This window comes from Astatotilapia calliptera, chromosome 1 (assembly GCF_900246225.1).
Source record: "Astatotilapia calliptera chromosome 1, fAstCal1.2, whole genome shotgun sequence".
Taxonomy (NCBI): domain Eukaryota; kingdom Metazoa; phylum Chordata; class Actinopteri; order Cichliformes; family Cichlidae; genus Astatotilapia; species Astatotilapia calliptera.
This window is the reverse complement of record NC_039302.1, coordinates 13,690,123-13,714,787: the sequence shown is the minus strand read 5'-3', so window position 1 is coordinate 13,714,787 and position 24,665 is coordinate 13,690,123. Positions and strand designations below refer to the sequence as shown.

The following is a 24,665-nucleotide window of genomic DNA, read 5'->3' as shown; positions in this document are numbered from 1 at the left end:
ACACAAACACTGAATCATAAATCCAAATTGCATGTACCTTTTTATAATAAAGACAAGGATATTCAAGCTCACTCTTAATGTCTTCCAGTCTGTGAGAGAACTCCATCATGTCCTCTTCTTTGTGCTCCTCAAATACCTTGAGCTGAATGTCAAGGGCCTCATTCCTGATGACTAGCAGTTGCTACATAAGGATCAAGGTGCAAAAAGAAGGTGCATAAAGAATTATGCAAAATTAAATAGTGAGGAAAGCTCAAGATCCTTTATTAAACTCAAGTAAAGACGAGGAGCTCATCCTAACTGTGATTATTTACAGGTGTGGGCACCAGCGTTTTACTTTCATTTATTATTTTCTCATTTTGCTGGCAACAACAACACTGCTTACAAAAGTTAAACATGTTAGCTAGATGGTATAAAAGCCAGAAGGAAGATTATTAGCCGAGACACTAGAAACTTTATTGGTTTCTGGCTGTCGCACAGACAGAGGACGTGCAAACTCTCCTCTGTGTTTCATGAATTATTTGCTGGAGTAAAACGACGATATTTCACTGAAGTGGACAACTCATTTTAATATTAATGCAAGGTGAGTCTGAGTTTATATTGTGTTCGTCTGTGTGTGTGCGTTTGTGTGTGGTGGTTATGTTTTGCTTACCGGCAATATCTCTTTCAGGCCACAGCGCATAAATTCATTTCTAATGTGCAGCCTGAAGTCCAGCTCATCAGGGGATGTTACTAGTGCATTGATGAGCTGCATGCATGCCACCTGCAACATGGGGGTACACAGAACAAAGAGAGTGTGAGAGAAGGGAAGAGAGCAGAATGAGAGAAAGAACCAAAGAAAGAGATGATGGACTTTTTTCCAGAAGATGATGAAAAGCGTGCTGGCATGCATTCTAAATGAGCCATGTCCCTTGGAAGCAAAGGACCATAACTAATGCATGTCTATTTTCTCCAGTCACCAACTGGGGGTGGGGGCTGATTTTAATATTAATGTAACAACTGCAGCCCCATATACACACATACACACACAACTAACCAACTGTCAATTTAAGGGCAAACTTGCTGTTTTGAAAGCAGTTTTTCACTCCCCTCTGAGTTTGGTTTATTACGCAGGGACAGCTACATTGTGTGACTCTTCAACTACCCAGGCAAAGATAAACAGAAAAATCAATTATTGACCAGTAAGGCAATCCATTCATGTGTGAAAAGACAATATGGCAATGCTAGATATTCAGGTGATGTTTAATTTGATGGCACACTCTCATCTTTGGTACTCCAGTTTACTAATACCTGTCACCAAAGAGCCTCTTTAATATTGTAACGCTACTGATGTTACAAAGTATCACAGCACCTTTGTATTGCCTGCCAATAAGTCACCAACGCCATCACAGGTCCCCACCCACACTCAGTGCCAGATTTGGCTTTGTGGATTTTAGTAAAGTTCAAGCTGAAGGGTCATCTTTTGACATAGCACAAGCTGCATATGGTACTTACAGAATGCTATTTCCAAGGAGCATAACAAATACAGCAGGAGCTCCGGAAAAAGTGTATCACTGCACAAAGCGATGAAGGGCCTAGTGGTTAAAATTAAATCATGTAGTTTTTACTCTAAATGGGAAGTCATGGAACTCTTATCACACCTTCAGCTTTATATTTGAGATAACAAATAAGACAAATATGAAGACATTGAGATAGGAGTATTAAGAGACAATACTGGTATCCTCAATTTTAGTATTTATGGTTTAAAAAACGTTCCCTAGGCTGACACTATGAATAAAAGTACCGAAATAGAACAGAAAGCCTGTAGCCACACATTTCAATGCTTAGGATAAAAGTGTCTATGCTTTAATAATGCATGGGGTTAAAGGGGATTTGTGCTGTCTATTAGACAGTCGAGGTAATAACAAAGCATCAATAAAACACAACAAAGTACAAAGGGCAATGTTTGTTTGGCCACAGATGAGTTCTGTGTATTTAATATCCTTGTGTAAAGTAAATTCTACCTTCTAGTGCACTGGAAAAAAATCCTGGTTGTTATTTTTCCCCACTTCCTTTCTATAAATACCTCATTTTAAATTCCAGTGTCTCCCCTTCCCTCACCAACTATTGATTTTTTTTTCTTTCGGTGAGAACTGGTCAAAGATAATTATACAGTAAACTGAATGTGAATGCTATTTGGTACCTATCACAAGGTACTACAAACAAAAACCAAATTCTTATTCCAATAATATGGAAAAGATGATTTAAGCTTCATTATGTGTGCCTCAATTATTGCTCATGTTATGGGGAGCTCTGTTTAACAGTCACACTATATAAATGTTTTAAAGGGACAAGAAGTTTCCATAATTTATATGATTACATTTTAACATGCAAACCTGCACTGTTTGAAACAGTATATATGCAATGTTTAAGTGTGCTTGGAGAGTAAAGATCCAAACAATTTTATCTAAATGGAGAATGTGTAGAGGGAATACACACAAGAATAAAATGGCCCGTTTTTTATGTTCGTCTTTTTGTTTAAGGCAGAACATGAAAAGGGACTTGTATATTGATTAAATGAGCATGTTCTTCTACTGCTTGCTTTTATGTTTCTTGTTAACTTGTTAACTGGTATAGGGACTGTTCCTTACTTAGTCTGCCCAGCTGTCTGTAGATTTTAAGCTGATATTTATTCAAAACAAATGGTGCAGATGAATTTGTGGGTCGAATTTTAATTTCTGACATGTCTGGTCTGAAAGCGATCATTAAAAAGTGACATCTGTACTTAACTGAAGCATCTGGCACCAGTGTTGGTCAAGTTACTTGAAAAAAAAAGTAATCAGTAACTAATTACTGATTACTTCCCCAAAAAAGTAATCCCGTTACTTTACTGATTGCTTATTTTCAAAAGTAATTACTTAGTTACTTAGTTACTTTTTAAAAACACGATTTACAACCTGAAGAGGTGATAAAGCGATAGATCTTTCAGCCCAATTCTACTTTTTCTACATAATCCATCATACAAAATGTAATCAAATGGAAAAGTCTCTTTTTTTAACTTGTTTTATCAGTTTTAATCTTTTAACTTTATGCATCAAGCAAAAATTTAATTATATGCAACATTCTCTGACTTGAATAAATTAGTTTAACATTTAAACCTATTTTCTACACATTCCAGCACATAAAATAAAATATTTTTTGTGTTTACACTCACTCTTTCAAATAGATGCAAGTAAAACACAGCAGAAAATAAATAAAGTCAAAGACTCAGCGGTCCTGTTGCTCTATTTTCACCTGTAAAGCAGGACTGCGGTAGGCGGAGGGTTACCCTGGTGCAGGTGTGCCGCGGTCAGTTGAAGAATCCGCGAGTTTCTCTGTGAGTTTCCCATTACGTCGTAGCTACTCGGAAGTTTAGGGGGGGTTTTTTCGCTGTAAAAAGAAGTTTTCTTCCCACGCACGATGGACGCTAATGTTTTTGTCACTTTTTATGGAATCAAACTCAAAGTAAGGTCAGTGCTCCCACGCTTTAAACGCTGCACGCTCATACTCTCTCCCACAATCGATATGTGATCCATTGTTGATCTGCAGACAGCTGTTGTCACTAACGGCGCACTTGCTTACGTCACTGTCGCGAGACATTCTCGCAAAAAGATCATGGTTTTAGTAACGCAGTAACGCAGCGTTCCTACGGGAAAGTAACGGTAATCTAATTACCGTTTTTGCAATAGTAATCCCTTACTTTACTCGTTACTTGAAAAAAGTAATCAGATTACAGTAACGCGTTACTGCCCATCTCTGTCTGGCACTGACGAGTTCATGAAAAACAGAATGAACAGACCTTTTTTTTTTTTTTTTAATTCTCATGTTGCACTTGCAAGTGGTGTTTTCTGTATTATTGCTGCTCAACATGTAGGTCTATTTGCCTCGAAAAACTAATTATATAGCATGAGATGTTTGTTTAACGATAGTGTTCACATCAAAATTGAAAATAAACAAAGTTGCTCACTTTTTTCATGCTGAAAAAACAGAACCTTCAAAAAATTTGAGAGGGCTTTATGTAGCATTGGTGTTTATTTACTGTAACTGATTCACCAAGATTTAATTCAATTCATCTTCATCTATAGAGCACCAAATTACAACAACAAACACATTGTTAATGCAAATGAACAATGACACTGTCTTTAATTGCAGCATGCCACTTGAGACATTTCACCCACATGAATATAGCAGCCATATTTTCCCCATAACAATTAATCAATTCTAAATAACATTAAAATACAAGCATTTTGCATATACTAAAAGATGAGAGATGTCTAGCTGCCTTTTTAGGCGTCACTGCGACTTGATCTGTGATTTGCAATTGGTTGACTGAAAATTAGTTGCAAATAAAAAATATGACAAAACAACAAAACAGGAATTTTATCAAACCTCACAGTGAATGTTTAAGTAACTGAGGGACCTTTGACTGGCTGTGATCTGTTGACATTGTCACGTTTTCACAGTTACTGTGTATGTAATATCAGTAAAATCTGCGGAAAACAAGGTGTCAGATGGTGGAAAAGTATTTTGCACTTACTTGTAATTGAACTGAGCGATCGCGTAGTCCTTGCACAATGGGACTGAACCTCTCAATGCCTCGCCATTCCCCCGCTGTGGTGATGGCTTCAAGGACCTTCTCCAAACTAAATGAGAACATAAAATGCATGACTGAACAGTTTGAGAGAGAAAAAAAATGAAGCAATGCATTCATTTTTAGGGATTTAACCATACACTCTTTCCTATATTGTATCCAAGGTTCCTTGGAGTGCGCGAGTGACTGAATTATAAGGTAAATTACAGTGCAGTCTTTCTCTTACTGCTCTGTTAAGTTTCGGCCTTTTTATGACATTTTAGCACCATTTATTACTGTGTGCCAGTATGATTTAAACTGATAATAAAGACATGATAGTTATCCACTTTACTATTTAAGTACAGCCTAATCTAATGGAAAAACATTGTGCTTTAACATTAGAAAAAGTCAGTCAGATAGAAATGTTGAGAGAATCAATGACATACATGTTCTCTTCTCCTACAATGCAGATGGCTGACAACAGCTTTACCACATCGGTCATCATTGCAGACTGGTTGGGATCAATGGCTCTTGCCAGTAAAGCAAGACTTTTCTCCTCCCCCAGAATTCGATCCAAGCCATACTGTAATGGAATCAAAACATTATTACCCAGACATGCTGCAATTTGCCCCATTTTTGTCAACAAAAATACAAATCCACATTAAACAACATAACCAAAGTTAAGCTCATCATATATTTTCGTGTACTTCAAATGTATCTAAATGATCAAATATTTGACTGAATAATGTGTCCTTTTTTTTCCTTTATAAAAAAAAAAAAAACAAACCCCAGAAAACTATGTCCTACATGTCAAAATTGATATCTAATTGCATCCACAAACACACATAAACTTAAAGTGACTTTGTAACACAATCTCTCCAATAAATCTACAATTTACCGGGGAGAAAGGTTTTCTTATTATATTTATTTTGTCAAAGGGCAATTTCACAGTGTGGTAACTTTTAGTATTACATTATTATGCCACTGGTGACAGAAGACAGAAAAATCAGACAAAGGCAGAAGAAGAAAAGGCTGTAGCGACAGCTGGCAGAGAACACCTGTCTTCTTGGCATTGTGGTTACCCCACATCCCAAGACACCTCTTTAGCCGCAGAAAGGTCTGGGCTAACACAGAGGCCTATGGGTTTTTGTTGGCGCCTGGCACTTATTGAGAAGCAGGATTATATCAGACCTTGCAGCACATTTTACACTGCATATCTTTCTCCATAGGGTTTTAGCTCTACATGGAAAGTTGCTGGGAGGGTTCTTATCCTCTCTGCAGCTACTGATAAACTATTAAGAAAAACAGCTGAAGCATTATGAATTATTAGTACTTGAGAAGTAAACATTTTAAATAGCTTTGGCCTGGGACATACAGGGTGGGCCATTTATATGGATACACCGTAATAAAATGGGAATGGTTGGTGATATTACAGTCCTGTTTGTGGCATATTAGTATTTATGAGGGTGCAAACTCCTCAAGATGGGTGGTGACCATGGTGGCCATTTAGAAGTCGGCCATCTTGGATACAACTTTTGTTTTTTCAATAGGAAGAGGGCCATGTGACACATCAAACTTATTGGTAATGTCACAAGAAAAACAATGGTGAGCTCCAAAAGTAGCAAAGTTAGACAGCCAATGACCTCTTCCAATTTTACACCCCTGTCAGTCTTTTGTATTTTTAAGCATTTTTAAGTTCATATAAACTATTTTTGTGATATGAACATTACAGCTTAAAAGGCCATGTTTCAAAAACTATAGTGTCAGTGTAGAATCATAATATATGAATTAGATTGATTTAAAGAAACCTGATCTACAAAAACAGACTTTTTATACCCAGCAAATATCCATCAAACAAAATAAGTGAAATAATACAATGAAATAAAATAAGCTATTGTCAATACCTTGTTGTTCATGAAGGCTTTGAGACACTGGATAACTTTATGTTGGTTCTTTTTGTCAATTTTCTCTTGGCTATTGAAACAAGACAGCAATAGGTTATTGTTTGCTATTAAACACTTAAAAGAATTAAATAATTATTGAGACCGGAAAGAGTTTGAACATGAATGCATAAACTTACTGTTTCTTGAATAGCAACCTCTCCAAAATGTCTAGCAGCAGTCCAAGACCTTCATGCCCAAAGTTTTGAACCCAGCTGAAATAACAAACATGAAATCGATATCACAATAGTCCCAGACTGACAACTGACAACAATTTCATTCTCATCCACCAGGCAGAAAAACAGAACTCAGTACTTTGTGTTGAAGAGAAAGGCAGTAGAGGTAAACAAGATACTGTAAAAAATAATTAAATAAAAAGGTTGCACATGCATACACTGTTATCCTCTGCTGTGTCTGAAATACATGAACACAGTAAAAGCTATAAACACAAAATTAAGGGAAAGCCTGGCCCATTGAAACCCACAGAGTGGATCCAGTGACTTTTATACATTCGGCTAGAAGTGAGTAAAGGCAGACAGTGTGATTGATTGTCCCACCATTGTCCAATGTTCATGTGTGAAAATGTTTTCTACCCAAACAGGAGATTTAGGACTGACATGTCACACAGTGCTTTCTCCAATCATGAGAAAAAACACCAAATGAGAGAAAATCTTCTTCTCTCTCTTCAGCAGATTTTCAGAATCAATACCACAGCAGACTTTAGCATCTCCGATGGAGGAAAACTTTACTGAGAAACTTTTTTCCATGCCCCCTTCCCCACTTTTCTTCATTTCCATGTCAGCCTTCTGTATAAGAGTGCATGTATCTTATTAGGCACATATATGATTAGCAATTAAATAAATCTGGTCTGCACCGGAAATACTAATCAGTTAATCATTAAATTCATTCAATTTCATTAATGCGCAATACCCAAATGCCTTGGTCTTATGTAGACTGTGGCAGAAGAGTATAACATAACTCTACTGGAACAATAATGTGGATCTGACCCTATAAAGACAAAAGGCAGATGGTAACACTGCTAACACAAATGCACATGACACAAGAACGTGACTGTAAAACCAGCAAAGACAATGAAGAAACTGTTCATTATTTTAGGTTCTATATTGATTGCTGTCTAAGCGCTTTCTTCCTTTAACACCCGTATTGGATTTATTTTCTCCAATTTAGCCGACTATCAAATTAATGCAAAGAAAACTTCACGGAATAAAAACATTTTCTTGCTGCTCTTTATGTGAAAGCTGATTTTAGACACATCTTATGGAGAACGTACCTTTGATCCAATAGAATGCTGCCTGTGATTACAGAGTAATATTGAAAGCTTAGGACCAACGTATAATATAGATTTATTTTCCTTCTAAAGGGCAAATTCTTTCCAACCACTGAACTCAAGGAGCTATTCTTTAAAAAAAAGTGTGATGAAGAGCAACTCTACAAAGAGATTCACATGAATGAACATATTCTACCTTTATTCTACAACAGAGCTGTTTGGAATCAGATATCAGTAATAGTTTTGTTTCATATAAATAAGACAGAACAGTGTTATTAAGAAGTATTATGTTGCTTAATGTGGTGTTTACCTGGTTAACAGCATGAGAGAGAGGCGGATGTAACACTGGGGGTACCAGGAGGTGAGAAAGTGAAGGTAGATGAGTTTAAATACCTGAGGTCAACCATCCAAAGCAAAGAGATAAAGGAGAAGTGAAGAGTCAGGGCTGTCTTTGTGACAGAAGGAAGGCAGCAAGAGTAAAAGGGAAGGTTTACAAGATGGTAGTGGCCTGCTATGACGTATGGCTTGGAGACGGTGGCCATAACAAAAAGGGAGGAGGCCAAAGTGGAGGTGACAGAGCTGACCAGTGACCAGGATTGATATGATTAGAAATGAGTACATGAGAGAGGCAAGGCTGAGCTGGTTTGGGCATGTGCAAAGTAGGGATAGTTGATAGATTGTACAAAGGATGCTAAATGAGGAGCTGCCAGGCAGGATGAAAGATGAAGACCACAGAAAAGCTTCATGCATGTAGTTAAGGAGGACATGCAGAGGACTGGTGTGACAGAGGAGGACGCTAAGGAGAGGGTGAGATTAAGGCAGATAATCCACTGTTGAGTACCCTAAAGGGTGCGGCTGAAAGAAGATGAAGAATTGTAAAGAGGCTGAATACTGGCCCAGGCTTTTGGTTTCCCCAGATCCAAACACCTTCTGTAGTCTCCTTCTCCACACTCGGGTTACCAGTACTTGCAAACCAAGGTACTCCAGCTTTAAGAATGAATACCATTGAACCAGAGGCATGAGCTAAATTGTAGACTGCCCCTCCCTCTTGTCTGAACCTGAATTCCATCTCTGAACATTAGCATTCACAGTTGTTGCTCTAATCACCACACTCTGTGCCTTCCAGCATCATATGTACATAAATTCTCAAGGTGGCAGGATAAAACGGGAAGCTGTTATCTAAATGCTTTATCTTGAAAAGAAGCAGGTTGTGTGTATGATTACATTTTTCTTCCATCTACTATTGTGTCTCTGAAGAACACTGATAAATGGCATTTTGTAATAAATAACCAATTTTAATGTTAATCCAAACAGATGGGAGATTAGTTATTGTTTTTCATTTGTTTGTTTTGATTTATTCAATGTAATCTACACCTGTCACAAAAATATGACAGGTAAACCCCATTCCAGTTTCTACATTAATAACTGAGCTTATAACAAACACCTTAGCTAAATCTATTAACAGGAAGCCCATCTGTTTGGGCGGTTTTGGGTTGTTTGTTTTTTTTTTACAATTCCTCAAAATATGGAGGCACAAATGCATCAAAAGAAGCAGAATCCTCTTCTAATTGTTTGCACAATACTATGGCTACATCACAATGAATAGCCTGACAGGAGAAAGAAAGGGGGGGGGGGGGGGGGGGGGGGGGAGAGACCAGCTGTCTGATTCCCAGCATGACTTCTGCAGTGTTTTAAAAAAGGTAAACAAAAACAAAATAATAGGGGCTTTTAATTCCCAACTTCATGCCATATACAGACATTTTCTGCATACATCTCCACTTGTATATATTATATATAGAGTGAGTGCACTAAAACATAGCCTTGTACCATCATTTACTACTATGAGAGCGTGTCAGGGTTAGATGGAAAGAGGCTGACAAAAACAGTGATGGCTTTACAGATGTAGATTAAAAAAAAAAAAAAGACTGCTGCCAAGGTAGATCAGAAAAAATGCTCTCAAGTTTCAGAGAGGAAAAAAAGACTTATATTCTACATTGGTCCCTACCCAGTCAGTACTGTAGGATTTTGGTTATAGAGGTCTTAATAAGAGCTTTATTGAAATTCATAGCCCAGTGGCAACTGTATGCAAGTTTTTCATCATCAACAGTTCAGGCAGAGAGCAAAGAAGAACAATCAGATGATCTCAAGCAGGAATTACAGAGGAAACCAGGATACCTGCACTGTGAGGCTTTCCTGAAACAAATATGAAAGACACTTGTGGAGACATAAGTGAAAAATGGATACTGGTGGTAAGTCAGCTTTCAAAGGCTGTTTGATGTTTTTAGCTTTTAGACATTCTGAAGATCTCAGAGGCCTGAAAAAGAAAATGGAATAGCTTTCCAAAACGCCTGAAGAAGTCTTATTAAGAGCAAGAACAACCGGGCCGATGCAAAAGTTTATGTATGAGCATGACTGTGTGTCCTAACTGAAGGTCAGGGAAAGTTTGGATACAGCAAATAAAGCTGGACAGACTGCATTTTTTATTAAACATGTCTGTTAAATCATGCATTCACAGATCAAAACTCGTAGTCTTTAAAGTCACATTAAAGGCATGTTAACAGGCGCTCAGTGTTTTGGGTTTTGTTGTTTTATTTTTCAGAGACTGACCCAATCTGTTGTCAGTTTACTCATGGACAAGTTCAGACTTCGCTAACAAGGTCTGGATTTCCTCTTGCTGGTTCAGTTACCATTGTTGCCATCCTCAGTATTATTCAGCAGGTAGCTCACGGAACAATAAAGGTTCGCATCTCGTGGTTACTCCACCATCTCTGACTTTAACTGGCAAAAGTGTTTCTTTTCTGTTCTGGAGATCAGCTACGAGCTACAGGACCACTCAAAAAAAAGAAAAAAGAAAAAAAAGGAACGAGCATTTCTTACATCATTTTGTGAATACACTGGCTCCCATGACCTCTTTTCCAACACCATAATCACTTTGCCAGAAATTCAGTCCAATGATATATAGAGATAGATATATATATATATATATATATAGATATAGATATATAGATATATAGATATATATATATAGATATATAGATAGATATATATATATATATATATATAGATATATAGATATATAGATAGATATATAGATATATAGATATATATATATATATATATATATATATATATATATATATATATATATATATATATATATATATATATATATATATATATATATATATATATATATATAGAGAGAGAGAGAGAGAGAGAGAGAGAGAGAGAGAGAGATAGAGATAGAGAGATATAGAGATATAGAGATAGATATATAGAGATAGAAATATATCATATATTTCTATCTCTATCTATGTATATGTGTGTGAGTGCACGCATGTTATGTCACAGACAGATTCTTGTTTTGTACTCCACATGCTGTCTGCCTAGACTCTAAAATGATTAAAGTATTTTATATTCTGTTCTGTCTGCTCATCTAGCATTCTCTGGCAGCACTTGGGTTTCATTGGTTCCTAACATCTGGCACCCTCCCACATCCCAAATGAGAAAACTTCAATCACACTCTCTGCCTGAATGTGTTTGGAGAAGTGCTGTGCAAAAATTATCTAAAAAAAAAGAAAGGAGAAACTTTTTCTTTCTTAGTGAAGACACATACCTGGTAACATTTTATGTTATTAGTAATTCATAATGACACACATGGGGCATAGTTATCTACATCTAAGATATAATGCCACAATATTTCGATACTGTGAAAATACTCATTTGTGTTCCAAATACACAAATATGTATTGTGGGGATGGGAAGAATACGTTTTCCCTAAGTACAAGGCATGTAGAGCCCAAGTGTTTCAAACATTTTTGGTGGATTTCCAAAGCTCTGGGGTCCGTTCTTCGTACCTCGCTAAGTAAGTTAGCTGGATTTGATTGTTGACGATTTCGCGTGATCTTGGATCGTTCGGTTCTTCGAAGCTCATCCGGGACTTGCTGTCATAGCAACATATCCGTAAGCGTAAACCTGCTGGGGAGCAGGTTTACTTTATGTAAACAAGATTAGCTCGCGGCCACGCAGGTATGTCCGCGTCATTTATACGAAAGCAACAGCGATATTTTACCACTGTTTTTCCATAAATAAATATTATCAATGTAACTAAAGATAATGCAGCACTTGATCCTTTTATTGATTTCACACAGATACATACAGGTCATTTCCTAAAAAAAGGGAAATGTACTATTAATCATTCTATTACATGTATTTGATTATTACAGATGTAATTCATATTTCAGAGTAGTAATTGCAAATTACTTCGTGTAATCAAGATGAGAGACCACGGCTATAAAAGCGAAGGGGGATTTGGGAAGTCTGTCGCAGCCATGTCCTGTCCGTATACGTGAGCAACCCATTGTGGAAGGTGCAAGATTGATAAGGAGAGTTTTCAGAATTCAGCGTATATTGCGGGACAGACAGGATCCTTTAGCTCAGCGCGATAGTGTGCTCATAGAGAGATATCGATATTCCCGTGAGGGTATTATTTACTTAACCAACTTGTTGACGAGGGGGTGCAGGACCACCACCTGTCTTTTTTTGCTCTGCCCTTTTCTTGGTTGCTGTTATAAACAAACAGATTATTTCAGGGTCTCTTTCCAAGAGACTAAAAGCAATATAAGTGATAAATATTACCATTCTGTAGAATATTCTTATATTTCACTTTTACTTGTTCCCATGTTCTAGTGGGTCCTGTCGTGGCTCTAATGTGAAAGAGGATATAATGTAATATAATATAATAAATTTACCCTACCGCCTACTGGTGTTGGCCAGAGGGGCCGATGGCGTGATATGGCAGCCTGGCTTCTGCCAGTCTGCCCCAGGGCAGCTGTGGCTACAACTGTAGCTTGCCTCCACCAGTGTGTGAATGTGAGAGTGACTGAATAGTGGCATTGTAAAGCGCTTTGGGTGCCTTGAAAAGCGCTATATAAATCCACTCCATTATTATTATTATTATTATTATTAAATTACTTACGAGTTTAATTTGTCAGCAACTTTCTGCCAGCCCTCTGTCCTTGCTTTTGCAGCCTTTGCAGTGTTCCCTTGCGTTTTAATTAAACTCTGAAACTCCTGAAATCCCTCAATCAAGGGTTCTTCCTCTGCTGCCGAAAAATACCGAGCGCGCTCCTTCGACATTTTCGCTGACCAAAGGGTTGCCGATCAATGTTTCTACTATCGATGCGTAGCCCCTGTTAAGCCACCCAGTTAGCTCACATTACTTCATCCAGCTATACTAATCGTCAACAACAGGTGTGTTCGAAGAACCGGAATAGCGAGCTCAAAGTTAGCGCGATTATTTGATCTTGGATGTAGTAAGCGAGGTACGAAGAACGGACCCCTGGTTTGCATCTCCCTTGTCAACAGATACCTGCACTCCAACGTGCCAAATCCAATTCAGCCGGTATGTATTGTGCTAAATGTAACACATGCCATATAACAACCGGAAGACGGCTCCCTACATATTTCACCTACAGGAGCTGTCCAGCCATGGAAACCCACACCATGAAGCTCTCACTGCAGTGTTTGTGCTTATGTTAATGTCAGAAAAGGTCCAGATCTCTGCAATCACCGAGTGATGGTGACTTTTTATACCCCTCGGCACTTAGCGACCCACTATGTACCTTTATGTGGTCTGCCATTTCGTGATGGAGCTTCTGTTGTTCTCAAATACTTCCACTGCAATAATGGAATCTTATTACAGTCTCACACTAATTCAGTCAGCTCTTTAGAATGAACCATTCTTTCACAAATGTTTGTAAAGGCAGACTGCATGGCTAGTTGCTTGATTTTATCACCTGTGGCAACAGGACTGAAAACACCCGAATTTAAAAAGGCATAGGGTCCGGTACTTTTGTCCATGTAGTGTATGTAGGTTCGCATACATTGGTGCCAAAATACAGCTATGTTTCTGACTTTAAAAAAAAAAGAGCTACATCATTTGCTTTGATTTTTTTTTTTAAATATACAATCACGAGCAATAAAAATGAGCTCCACGTGTTTATCTGAATAATAATGATAATTATATTATTACAAAATTATAATTTTGAATTTTATGGAAGATTTAATTGCAGAGGTGAACTCTAAAACCTCTGAAAAAGCTGGGACCTACTGATCAGTTCGCTCTATTTTTTCTTGAGTAGCAGCTCTCCAAGTGTGATTTTTCCATTTTCTATTTGATATTTACACGTAGCACTGAGGATTTATTAACGCTCACTGATTACAGCCTTACTGTAATCACAGCACACCATTATCAGATGCAAAAGAAGCACAGCAATATTTAACTGAGGGGTATCATTTCCAGAAAGACATGAAAAAGGAATAAGGGAAAAAGCATTGAAAAAAGAAAACAAATTAATCATCCCTCTCTGTGGGAAACAAAAACAGTCATAAATCAAAGAGAAAAATGAGGCACCTTATCTGGCTAACTTCACAGCTAAGGTAGCTTGACTTCTAACGCAGTCTCAGGAGAATGGCTACAAGGTTCCCAGGCAGTGCAGCACAGTGTTGCACTCTGCTTAGGCGGTTATGAACCAGATATAAAAAATTAACTTTAAAATGTCCTGTTCATAGCACGTTAACTGACTACAGGAGGGCTCTCTAGGGACAGAAGGCGGAGGCTAAAATTGCAGCAATGTGGAACATCTGCAATACAAAAAGGGGTCATTTCACAGAGTGGGCAATGAATGACATTGTTCTCACTGACAACTAAGAATACAGTACTCCTAAAACATAGATCATAAATAAATGCAACATAGATTATAAATGAGGATGAGCTAAACATTGAATTACCAGTCCCTAAAATACAGTCTGTTTTAAAACCACTGCAAACTACAACCTCAATAAAAACCATTAAGCTGCTGCATATGGAAGTACAATTAACTAATGACACAGGTAAGGCATTCTTACCTTTAGGTGTCTCCACTGCAAACCATCTGCCCACATCTCATTCTATCCCTAGTATCCTCCTCTGTCATATCAACCATCTGCATGTCCTCCTTCACTACATCCAACACTCTCTGTGGCCCTGGCAGCTCCATCTTCAACATCCTTTATCCAATATATCCACGATTGTTTCTCTGTACGTGTGCAAACCATCTCAGCCTTGCTTTTCTTACTTTGCATAACTATTTTTATGTGTATAATCAGTTTGCATATTTTGACATGTTGTTCATGGGTAGTTGTATATGACAGGAAGAGCATTCAAGGTTTCTTTTCACATTGTTGCTAAACTTTACTATATAGCTAAACTGAGAAAAAAAAAAAAAAAAAAAAACTGAGCACTTAAACCTGAAGGTCAGTTTTAATAAAAAATGAAAAACCAATTTCCACTTGTTTGTCAGATCCATTTATCAAATCCATTTAATACAATTGCATTTTGTAGCTTTGCTGGTCCTGTGGTCTAGCACTGTGGCCTTCCTTTTTTTTAAAAAAAAAAAAAAAAAAAAAAAGGAGGGGGGGGGGGGGGGGGGGGGCTGCGGTGGATACAGTAAAGGAGTCGAGAATCACACTGTGAGACTGTAAAAGTGCCAAATTAGTACCAAATTAACTCAGCTTGCATGCTCTAGCACAGCGAGAATGATCAGGAAGCATAAAAGTCTTATAACCTATACTAGTAAGATAACCCTTATATTATGAAAATGTGTAAGCTGTTTGCTTCAGTGCAGAGGGGGAAGGAAAAAAACCCACTGATCAACATCCAAACCAATGTTTTCAGCTTAGGTAGAGTTCTGATGAAACCAGACGGTGTTATTTTACAAAAGACTGACAGTCTGTCATCATGAGTGGTGACTTCATTCAGTATCTGTGCTGACCATTCAAACCACAAAGCAGTGTCCGATCGTTGGAATCAAAGTTTTAACATCATTACAGAGTACATAAAGTACCTATCAGTGCAGTCTAACACAGTTTTGAAGTGAGGTTTAGTCATAGAGCCACATTAGCATTGTGACTGGCACATAAGTTACACCATAGCTACATTACCCACACACTTTTCTTTCCAAGCTCCTTAGACTACGATGACCTGGATGACTGAGAACCTTCACAGACATACCCACATTTATTATAGTCACCTAGATCAATATTGATACAAAATTTACAGTTTAATCACTCTTCTTTAACAAAACAAAAACTGCTAAAAGGCAGTATTGATTGCTAGGCTGTAAGACTCATTTCTGCCATCAGATTAACCTTACAAATAGAGAAAACTATGCTCAAAGTTAACATGAAACTAAAAAAAATATTATTACCAATATAAGATGTAAATATGAACACAAACTGAACACTGAATGATGCTGATGCTACTGCTTCAGTTCAAAATATGGTGCATGGTCTAGAGGACAAGATTAAGAAAGACTGCTAAAAATGTCATTGTCACAGAAAATGCCTGTGAAAGAGAAATGAGAGTGAAAGAGCCCTCTCATTGCAACAGTAACTAAATAAACTGAAGTAATTAAGCACCTTCTGGCAGCAACCTTCCAACAAATGTTTTTGCATTTAATACACATTTATTTTCCCAAAACATATATAAATAGAGTTCATCTTAGTATTTATCTGATTACTATAAATATGGAATGAGAATACTCAAAAATATGAGAAGACAGACACTGGTTAAATAACCTGATCAAACCTAATGTGTGGCACCTAAACCTTCAAGAAATCTTGTTTTTTTTTTGTTTACTTTTTCCACAAACAGTTTAGGTAGCTGAGGGCAGTAATACTTATAATGCAAGCAGGCAACTTTCTACAAGATGCTGGCGTGCAACCAGACAGGAGTGACACATGACAGGTCAGTATTGAGCTGGTCTTAGTTGTTTGTTTGCTTTTAGCGCTTCAAAGATGCAATAAAGCATCAACCATCACAACATGTCAGTGTGTTAGCAACAATACTGACTGGACATTTTATAACTGACACCTGCCATTATGACAGCAAAACACTTAAACTTGCACGCCAAAAAAAAAAAAAAAAAAAAAAAAAACAAAACAAAAAAAAACCACAAAAACATGATTAGATTAATATGAACTAAATGTGAAGTAATAGAACTTACAGAGGAGAAAATAAGAGACAGAAATACTACATAAAGAAAGGTATATAGTCTGGTGTCCCCGTATAGTGTACTGTCAAATAATAAACTACCAGCGACAAGAGAGGGGAATTAAACCTAAAGAGGGCAAGTCCACTTTTAGTGTCAGAATCTTGTACCATACCTGACGGGGTTGCTGGTAAGGGACACTCGCAGTGAGTCTAGACAGGAAAACAGACGTTCATCCATGACCCCTGACTTCAGCTCACTAAGGAATTCCTGGGGAGAAATCTGATGGCTGCTTCTCAAGTTGCCCTGTAAAATGAAAAGAAAGGAAGAAGAAATCTCTCAAATACAGCCTTGCAAATTCTGCCAAGTAAAAATAAAAAGTTTGTTTGTTTTTGTTTAAATTGCCCAGTTTTTCCTGACTTTTGACCAATCCTAAAGCACTTAGCTTTATTCCCATGCTTGCTCATTTTAATGTACCTCTAAAAAGTTCCCACTTTATACACACACATACACACCTTACATGTCCATACACATTTCTAGTCTAAGGTATTTCTGAATGGAAATGTTTTAAAATGTATAAAATTTCAAAACTATCAACAACACAACAAGCAAAATTACTGAAAAAGACCTTAATTATTAACTTTATATATTTAGAATGCATGAACCTGGGGGGGGGGGGGTAGCTATACCAAGAATTTCCTTTTCATTCCCTGACAAGACACTAGGGTTACTACTGAGTAAGACTTACTACTGCTTTTGTGTGGGTGGGTGGTAAAGACTTGAAGCTAAACTTACTTTTTGTAATGTTCTTGATTGATCAAAGACCTCAGATATCACCATCTATCACTATCTGAAGGAATATATAATCCCTAATCCCGAACAGGCTGGCAAAAAAAAAAAATGAAAAATGAAAAAAGAAATATATCCAGTCTGTTTCTCACCTCACACCTCTTCTATAAAGCCCTACTCTATAGAAATATATACAGAAAGGCCTCTAATCTGAAAAACAATACAAATATATTTACTTTTCAAAACTTCAGTGATAAAACCTGTCATTTTTATTCAAAGAATGTATCGTATAGCAGCAAACAGTCTTATAGCCCAATAAATAGAAGCTTGTTACATATATAGAAAAGTCAAAGGTGTACAAGCTTTTGAAATGGCAGCCAGAAAAGTATAGCTTTAGCTCATGTGATACTGATTGTTGAGTAGCTTGTTGTCCTGATTGAACTCCGGGAAAACATTTTATTTGGCATGTGTTCCATGTTCAATTGGACTTCACAACATGGCTCATGCTCATCACCACAAAACACATCAAAGCACTCCACTCATTTCAGATAGCAGTCCTATGAAACTATCACTCGCACAACATCAGAACCCTCCAGTGTTGTTACCACGGCTAAAACATGTCATTTCTGCTCCGCTTACAAATTGGTTCTTGATTGCAAGCATCATCAGCTTAGTCCAACTCCCACTTTGTATGTCTCTTGCTCGGTGCTGAGTTAAGTCGAATGGTGGTGGCAATTTCACAAAAACAAACCACTGCCTGGCTGCACAACAGACCATCAAGGATACAGAAAGTGTCTGCCTCCCTCTCTTTTCCTCTTCAAGCCCAATGATCAACTGCCTCTCCCATCCTGGTGAGAAATGATGATGACTAGGCGGTTTGTTTTTCAGGATCTCTTGGGCTTTCAGCAGCAAGAGGAAAGTATGATTGCTGCTCTTGGTAGAAACAGGCCCGGGTCCTTCTGGTGTTTCTTATCAAAGGAACATTCGTGGCACCCTGTTTGCCCAGTGACAGCAAGTCCATCCACATAACATGGATAGACTCCAGATGCATTAAAAGCTTCATATGTTAAAATGTGCACTTGGAGCTTAATGCATGATTTTCTTTTAATAATCATTTCAACTGAGGTTATAGCCAAAATGGACCAGTGAGTCACTGTTTAGTGTTTTTTTAATACTGCCTGATTAGAGTTCTAAGGTTGGTCAGGGATGTACTCCACTCTTGAAACCTTCACAGAAAATACATTTTGGAAGACACCCCCCTGAATTTCAAAGAGACTTGACCCAAAGCTAGTGTGTACAGGAGAAAGATGATGTGCACTCATAATGTACCATTTATGCGAGCATTGTATTAACATACAATAGACCACGGGTGTCAAAGACATTTTAGTTAAAAGGCCACATACTTCAATTTGATCTTGAAGTGAGACCAGACCAGTTTATTAAAAAAAATGAAAAAGCGTAATAACATACCCTTCCTTTAATGTAGAAGCACAGGTAAGGTCTGAAAATGTTAATGAACCATTCATTTACAAAACTTTTACACAAAAGCCTAAGATGTCATATTAAATATGCACTACAGATGGGAGTGAGACTATGCACAAAATTTTGGAGCTAAACTCATTTATCTTTACACGTCATTATTAAAACAGCCTGATAAGATCTGCATATACTTTCTGTACACATTCACTCCATGGTAGTAATACTCTGACCACTTCACCTTGAACAGCAGTGCGATTTATTAAACTATTTAAGATATAACAAATTCCCTGGAATTTTCACACTTTGCATGGGTAGGTGGTATAGCTTCAAAATTATATCACAATATTTCAAGAAAATTTGCAATAATCATATTTCAGACGAAAGGAAAAAAGATAGCGGGTAGCAACATTTATTAATTCAAGTAAATGAACAGCATTTTCTATCCACCTTTGCCAATGAGCTACTGTCACTGATGAGACACAATCTAAATCAAAGTGTTAATCTACTGAAACAACTTTCCAGCAGCAGAAGCATCGTAGTGCAATATTAGTGGCACACAGCATTATATCAAATGACATAGTAAAAAAGCAAATGTAAGCACTAACATAGTGCAGCCCAAGTAGCGTACACGTATAGCATGACTGCTTAAAACTTTAATTTAACACTACAGTAACGGCAAATTATTCATGTAACTCTGTAGGAACTTCACAATACTGTCAGATAAGAAAACTGAAAAAGAGTTTCGACCTGGGGTGTTTGTGTTATTTTGGGTCAAGTTTTCTAACCAGCTGCTTAATATCTTGCTTTACCACTGTGCAACAACAACAATAATAATAATAATTTCCACCCAAGCTTGGCACTTCCTGTCATTAAGGAGTGCAACTAGCGAGCGGAAGCATCAGTTCTTGGTTGAGTAATTTGTTTACTTTAGGGTTGCACCAGTTGCCAATATAAAATGGTGAAACAAATTTGTGTTGTTTCTACCTTTAGCACAATTGTTTTAAAATTTGCAAAGTGTTTGCATTGCTCTTTACTGAAGGTTGTTGACTAGCTGCTTATTTTTGTTAACGGTATTAAGTTGTTAGCAGAGACGGACATGCTAACATGCTCTCAGACAAACCATGACTCACAACTTCTAGGTATACAATATGGCAAAGCCCTACTGCACATGGACCCATTAGTAGGTCAATTCTAGCCCCCGCCTGCATGCAGTAGACTTTTGTGTGCTAAATCAGCGGTCCCCAACCTTTTTTGCGCCACGGACCGGTTTATGCCCAACAATATTTTCACGGACCGGCCTTTAAGGTGACGCGGATAAATACAACAAAATAAAACCAGTACCGGTACCGAAAAAAAGATTTATTCATAACATACGTGAAAAGACCCAGGAAAACCGAGTTAACGATAAAAGTCATAACAAAATAACGCTGAAAACCGATAAAAACCCTGAAAACCATACATTTCAATTCTCGCGGCCCGGTACCAAACGACTCACGGACCGGTACCGGTCCGAGGCCCAGGGGTTGGGGACCGCTGTGCTAAACCATGTGCTATATTTTCAAATTAGAAACAATACACATGGATTTTGGATAAACCCTTTTACACAGATTCTGACCATTTGACAGGTCTTAACATAAATTTTCCCCATGCTCAGCTTCAGTTGATCGAGGAGTCATATTTTTGAAGATTCTTTGAAAGCAATTTAAGGCAAGGCAAAACTCAATTTCCTGCACAGCAGGGGCATTGCACATAAATCAAAACACAATGTCAAAGGTCAGCAATTATTTTTTGTGACAACATACAAGGAAATTGTTTCTCTCCAAGGCTATCTCCAAATTCACAGACTAAAAAAGGAAGTGGCATACATCGGTTTAAAAATTAAAGGTCAATTGGCAAAACAGCAACATGACTGAGAAGGTCACATTGTTGTTGTTATTTTGATGGCACGTTAAACAAGCAAAAGCAAAACAAGAAAACTTCAAGTTCCTTTGTGTAAAAAGTAAAAACATTTTTGTTGATATATACTTCACCTTGCTTAGTGTTTTAAACTCAGTGACACCACATTTCCTCAGAAATGTTGACCTTTTTCTCAGAACTTCTCTCCAAAAACACATAATGAACCACTTCTTAAATGCAGAGTATTATAAATCTGCTCTCTTAAAGAAATTAATTTCACTGTTTTTTGGTTGGTGCCCACATTTTTTTACCATGCAGGTATGAAAGGTAACAAATGCAGGCCAGTCACCATGGTAACTAGAGACAAGGATAGACAGCCTAAGGCAAACTTGAAGGGATGTCTGGTTATAACAAATATAATAAATTTCTTACTTGGATGTAAGAAATTTGGACTTGGACTTATTTCATACTTCTTTGCAACACATGATGGCAACTTAACCAGAAACCTGTAGCTATCAAATACGAATAGGCCTTACTGTTCACAATGTCAATTATTTTATTTTTTTTCCCCCCCTACCCATTTCTTCAGCTAATACATTAACTTTTAAGAAGTGCAAAAGACAAGTACAATGTCTGGATACCAGGAAGTTCTTTTTTTAGCCTTTTCATGTAAGAAAAATGATATATCGATGCTTTACAATGACTTGTGGAAGCTTAAAATATTTATATTCTTTAATATCCTGTACCTCATACTGTATGCTACATACTGTGATCCATCAACAATAATATGACTGTCACAGAAATAACTTGTTTTCCTATTTCCCAGTCACTCTTTATTACCTGCAGTAAATGTTTGCTATAATCATAAAATAAAATGAATCCACCTCCATGTCTGGGCCAAAAAACAAAAACACAACAAGAATAATGCAGATATGCAAAGAGCTAATTCACCTCTGCTGCTCACTCAACAGAGTGCGTGCCTATGTGGAAAGCAAGACGTTGCACTTCTCTTCAAAGATTTTTGACAATGTATTTTTGGTCTTAAGTGGTATAAAAAAAATAAATAAATACAATTCATTTTGTTGTTTGTTCACAACAACAATGTTAACTTAAGTGTCATGATAACTGCTGTGAGTGAGAGAGATGCTGAGTACTCAAGGCAAGTATATCCTTCTACATTTAAAGAACACAATTAAACAGGTGCCGAAAACTGAAAACCAGTGAACAAGTATTCTAATATTTAGCCCTAAAATTCAAGCTACATTCACCCGCACCATTTAAAGCGGGATTTTCCACTTTTGTTCTTAAAAGATTTCCATCCACATAAAAATGCAAAAAATATATGTCACATGCTGTCAAAAGTGTTGGTCATATACCTCTAACTGCAGAAAAGCTGGCCAATCAAAGGTCTATAAACAATATCATGGGTCATAGTCTTCTGTTTAAAAAGGAGATAAATGCACGCACATGTGATGTTGCGTGACACAGTCATTTTCCAAGTTCAAATTTGATACAGAAACAGTTTCAAAAGCTTCATTTTCTGTGACTTCAAACTCCAAAAAGGCCAAAACGCACAGAAAAAGTGATGTTTACCAAAACACGTGTGGATGGTACCTCACAAACCAAAACTCAACCAGTTACCTTCCACTCAAAAAAGTTAGAAAGTATGAAACTCAAACTTCTTCAGGCTGCTAGACACTGCTAATTAAAAGCATCAGCAACACGTTTCAATGCAAACATTCAACCACATAAATATAAAATGTCAGTTAATTTAAATTCAAAATAGGTGAAATATTTTAAATATTTAAAAACTTACAGTTTTAGAGGCAGTTGATATATACTGAATGACCATTTCTTTCTTTGTGTTGAGGTCTTTTTCTCTCAAAGGAGTCTTTTTGTCCTCATTCAAGTTCATGTCTTCCTAAAAAAGAAAAGAGAAAAAAAAACTACAACATTACCGTGGCCAAAATTTGATGTTGTTTTTGAATGCATAACTGACTCTGGAAGACATTAGCATTCTGCACTGTTTCTAGCGTCAGCAACCAAATATCAGCTGCTTTGTGGCCATGATCATAAAATTACTGAACTAAAATGAAAGTTTGAAAAATATCATCACTTGTGTTAAATTGATTATTTGTCTTTTTGAATATCTTTATCACTTAGTCCCTGGTAGCACTTTCTTTTTAATGAAATGTGAAAATGTTGTACAAAAAGTAAGAACACACCATCATCTTTTCAAAAAGAGCCAAGATCTCCTTTTCTGAGTTTATCTTTGACGATAGTTCCTCAAAATGATGTGAGGTGGAGGATGAAGAACTGGACCAGTCGTTTGCATTGTGCTTAGATTGTGTCAAGGGTGGGCGCTCCTTTTTACTACCGGGAATCCGAATACTGGCGAATCTGTCCAGCTGTAGAAAGAAAGAAAGCACAATTAAAAATAGAAAAAAATACTCCAGACTTGGAGTCAAGTTTAGATGATTATGAGCACATTTAAATGGTTAGTAGTCAAGCAGAATAAAAAAAACAGTTATTAATAAACTAGAATGCAATGCTAGTAATATGAAACAAACTACAAACAAGAAGTCTGTCCTATGATGTTAATGGCTCCAATGCCTGACTGTTTTGGTTTTGTTAATGATGCTCAAAATAAGCAGAAGCAGTGACCTCAAGTAAGGTGACGTTAGATGTTGCACAGATCGATGACACAAAGCACACACAGAAGCATATCAGTTTGTCAAAGCTTACCACATCATCTGTGATGTTTCTAAAGGGTAAGTGCTATAAGTGGGGAGCAAAAAGAAACAAATCAGGATACACAAAGCAAAAGCACCAAATATTCTAACAAACACTTCTGGAGCACATTTTTACATTCAGGCTTCAAGAATTTGCTTCATTTCAGTTAAACATTTGTGCCCCATTCTTTGCAGCATACAGCATAATCTAAAAAGAATAGAGACAGTGAAATGTCTGTATTGATTTGTCCCTACTCTGTTACACTTATTTTGACATTCAAAGAGTTACAATGGCGTTTTACATTCACATTCAATTTTTTAAAAAATGCTTCTTTAAATGGAGTGGACAGTACGACTCTGCAAAACATCAACACCAGTCCAACAACTGGCAGGGAGGTCTGCATACTCATGCACATAATAGAAGTTTCTGTTTAATGTTGTTTAACTGTTGTGTCCTTGAGCAAGACACTTCAACCGTTGGCTACTGGTGGTGGTCAGAGGGCCTGGCAGCGCCAGTGTCCGGCACCCTCGCCTCTGTCAGTGGCAGCTGTGGGCAGCTGTGGCTACAATGTAGCTTGCCATCACCAGTGTGTGAATGGGTGAATGAATGTAGCATAAAGCGCTTTGGGGTCCTAAGGGACTAAGTAAAGCACTATACAAATACAGGCCATTTACCATTTAATGAATGATCCAAAAATATCAGAAAGATGCACTTATTTCTTCTGTCAATTAAATCAGCAAAGACTCGCTGCCTTTAATAGAACTGGCCTGACTATGTGTTTTCCTTCCCAAATGTCCATGGTGTGCCAGATATACAGCTGATTTAAATAAATTAATTTATTTATTATAGCACATGTCCCAGAAACTTGCATCACCAAGTACCAAACATGACATTTTTGACAAAGTTGCATCTAGGCAAAACTG

At 37.2% G+C, this 24,665-nt stretch overlaps 1 protein-coding gene across 10 annotated transcripts in view; it reads right to left on the bottom strand.

Annotated features, from left to right (window-relative positions):
• The window catches only part of LOC113020887 (protein diaphanous homolog 3), a 175,155-nt gene that overhangs the window by 146,688 nt on the left and 3,802 nt on the right, over window positions 1-24,665 (bottom strand). For 8 of the 10 annotated variants that reach the window (XM_026165174.1, XM_026165235.1, XM_026165217.1 and 5 more), the window contains exons 3-12: window positions 23,755-23,787; window positions 23,235-23,417; window positions 22,826-22,930; window positions 17,021-17,151; window positions 6,666-6,740; window positions 6,490-6,559; window positions 5,032-5,168; window positions 4,553-4,658; window positions 650-760; window positions 63-181 (exon numbers count right to left, since the gene is read on the bottom strand). In XM_026165174.1, the coding sequence (XP_026020959.1) occupies window positions 63-181; window positions 650-760; window positions 4,553-4,658; window positions 5,032-5,168; window positions 6,490-6,559; window positions 6,666-6,740; window positions 17,021-17,151; window positions 22,826-22,930; window positions 23,235-23,417; window positions 23,755-23,787 (1,070 nt within the window). The remainder of the gene's footprint in view (window positions 1-62; window positions 182-649; window positions 761-4,552; window positions 4,659-5,031; window positions 5,169-6,489; window positions 6,560-6,665; window positions 6,741-17,020; window positions 17,152-22,825; window positions 22,931-23,234; window positions 23,418-23,754; window positions 23,788-24,665) is intronic. The other 2 variants (XM_026165207.1, XM_026165242.1) reach the window with 1 other exon arrangement.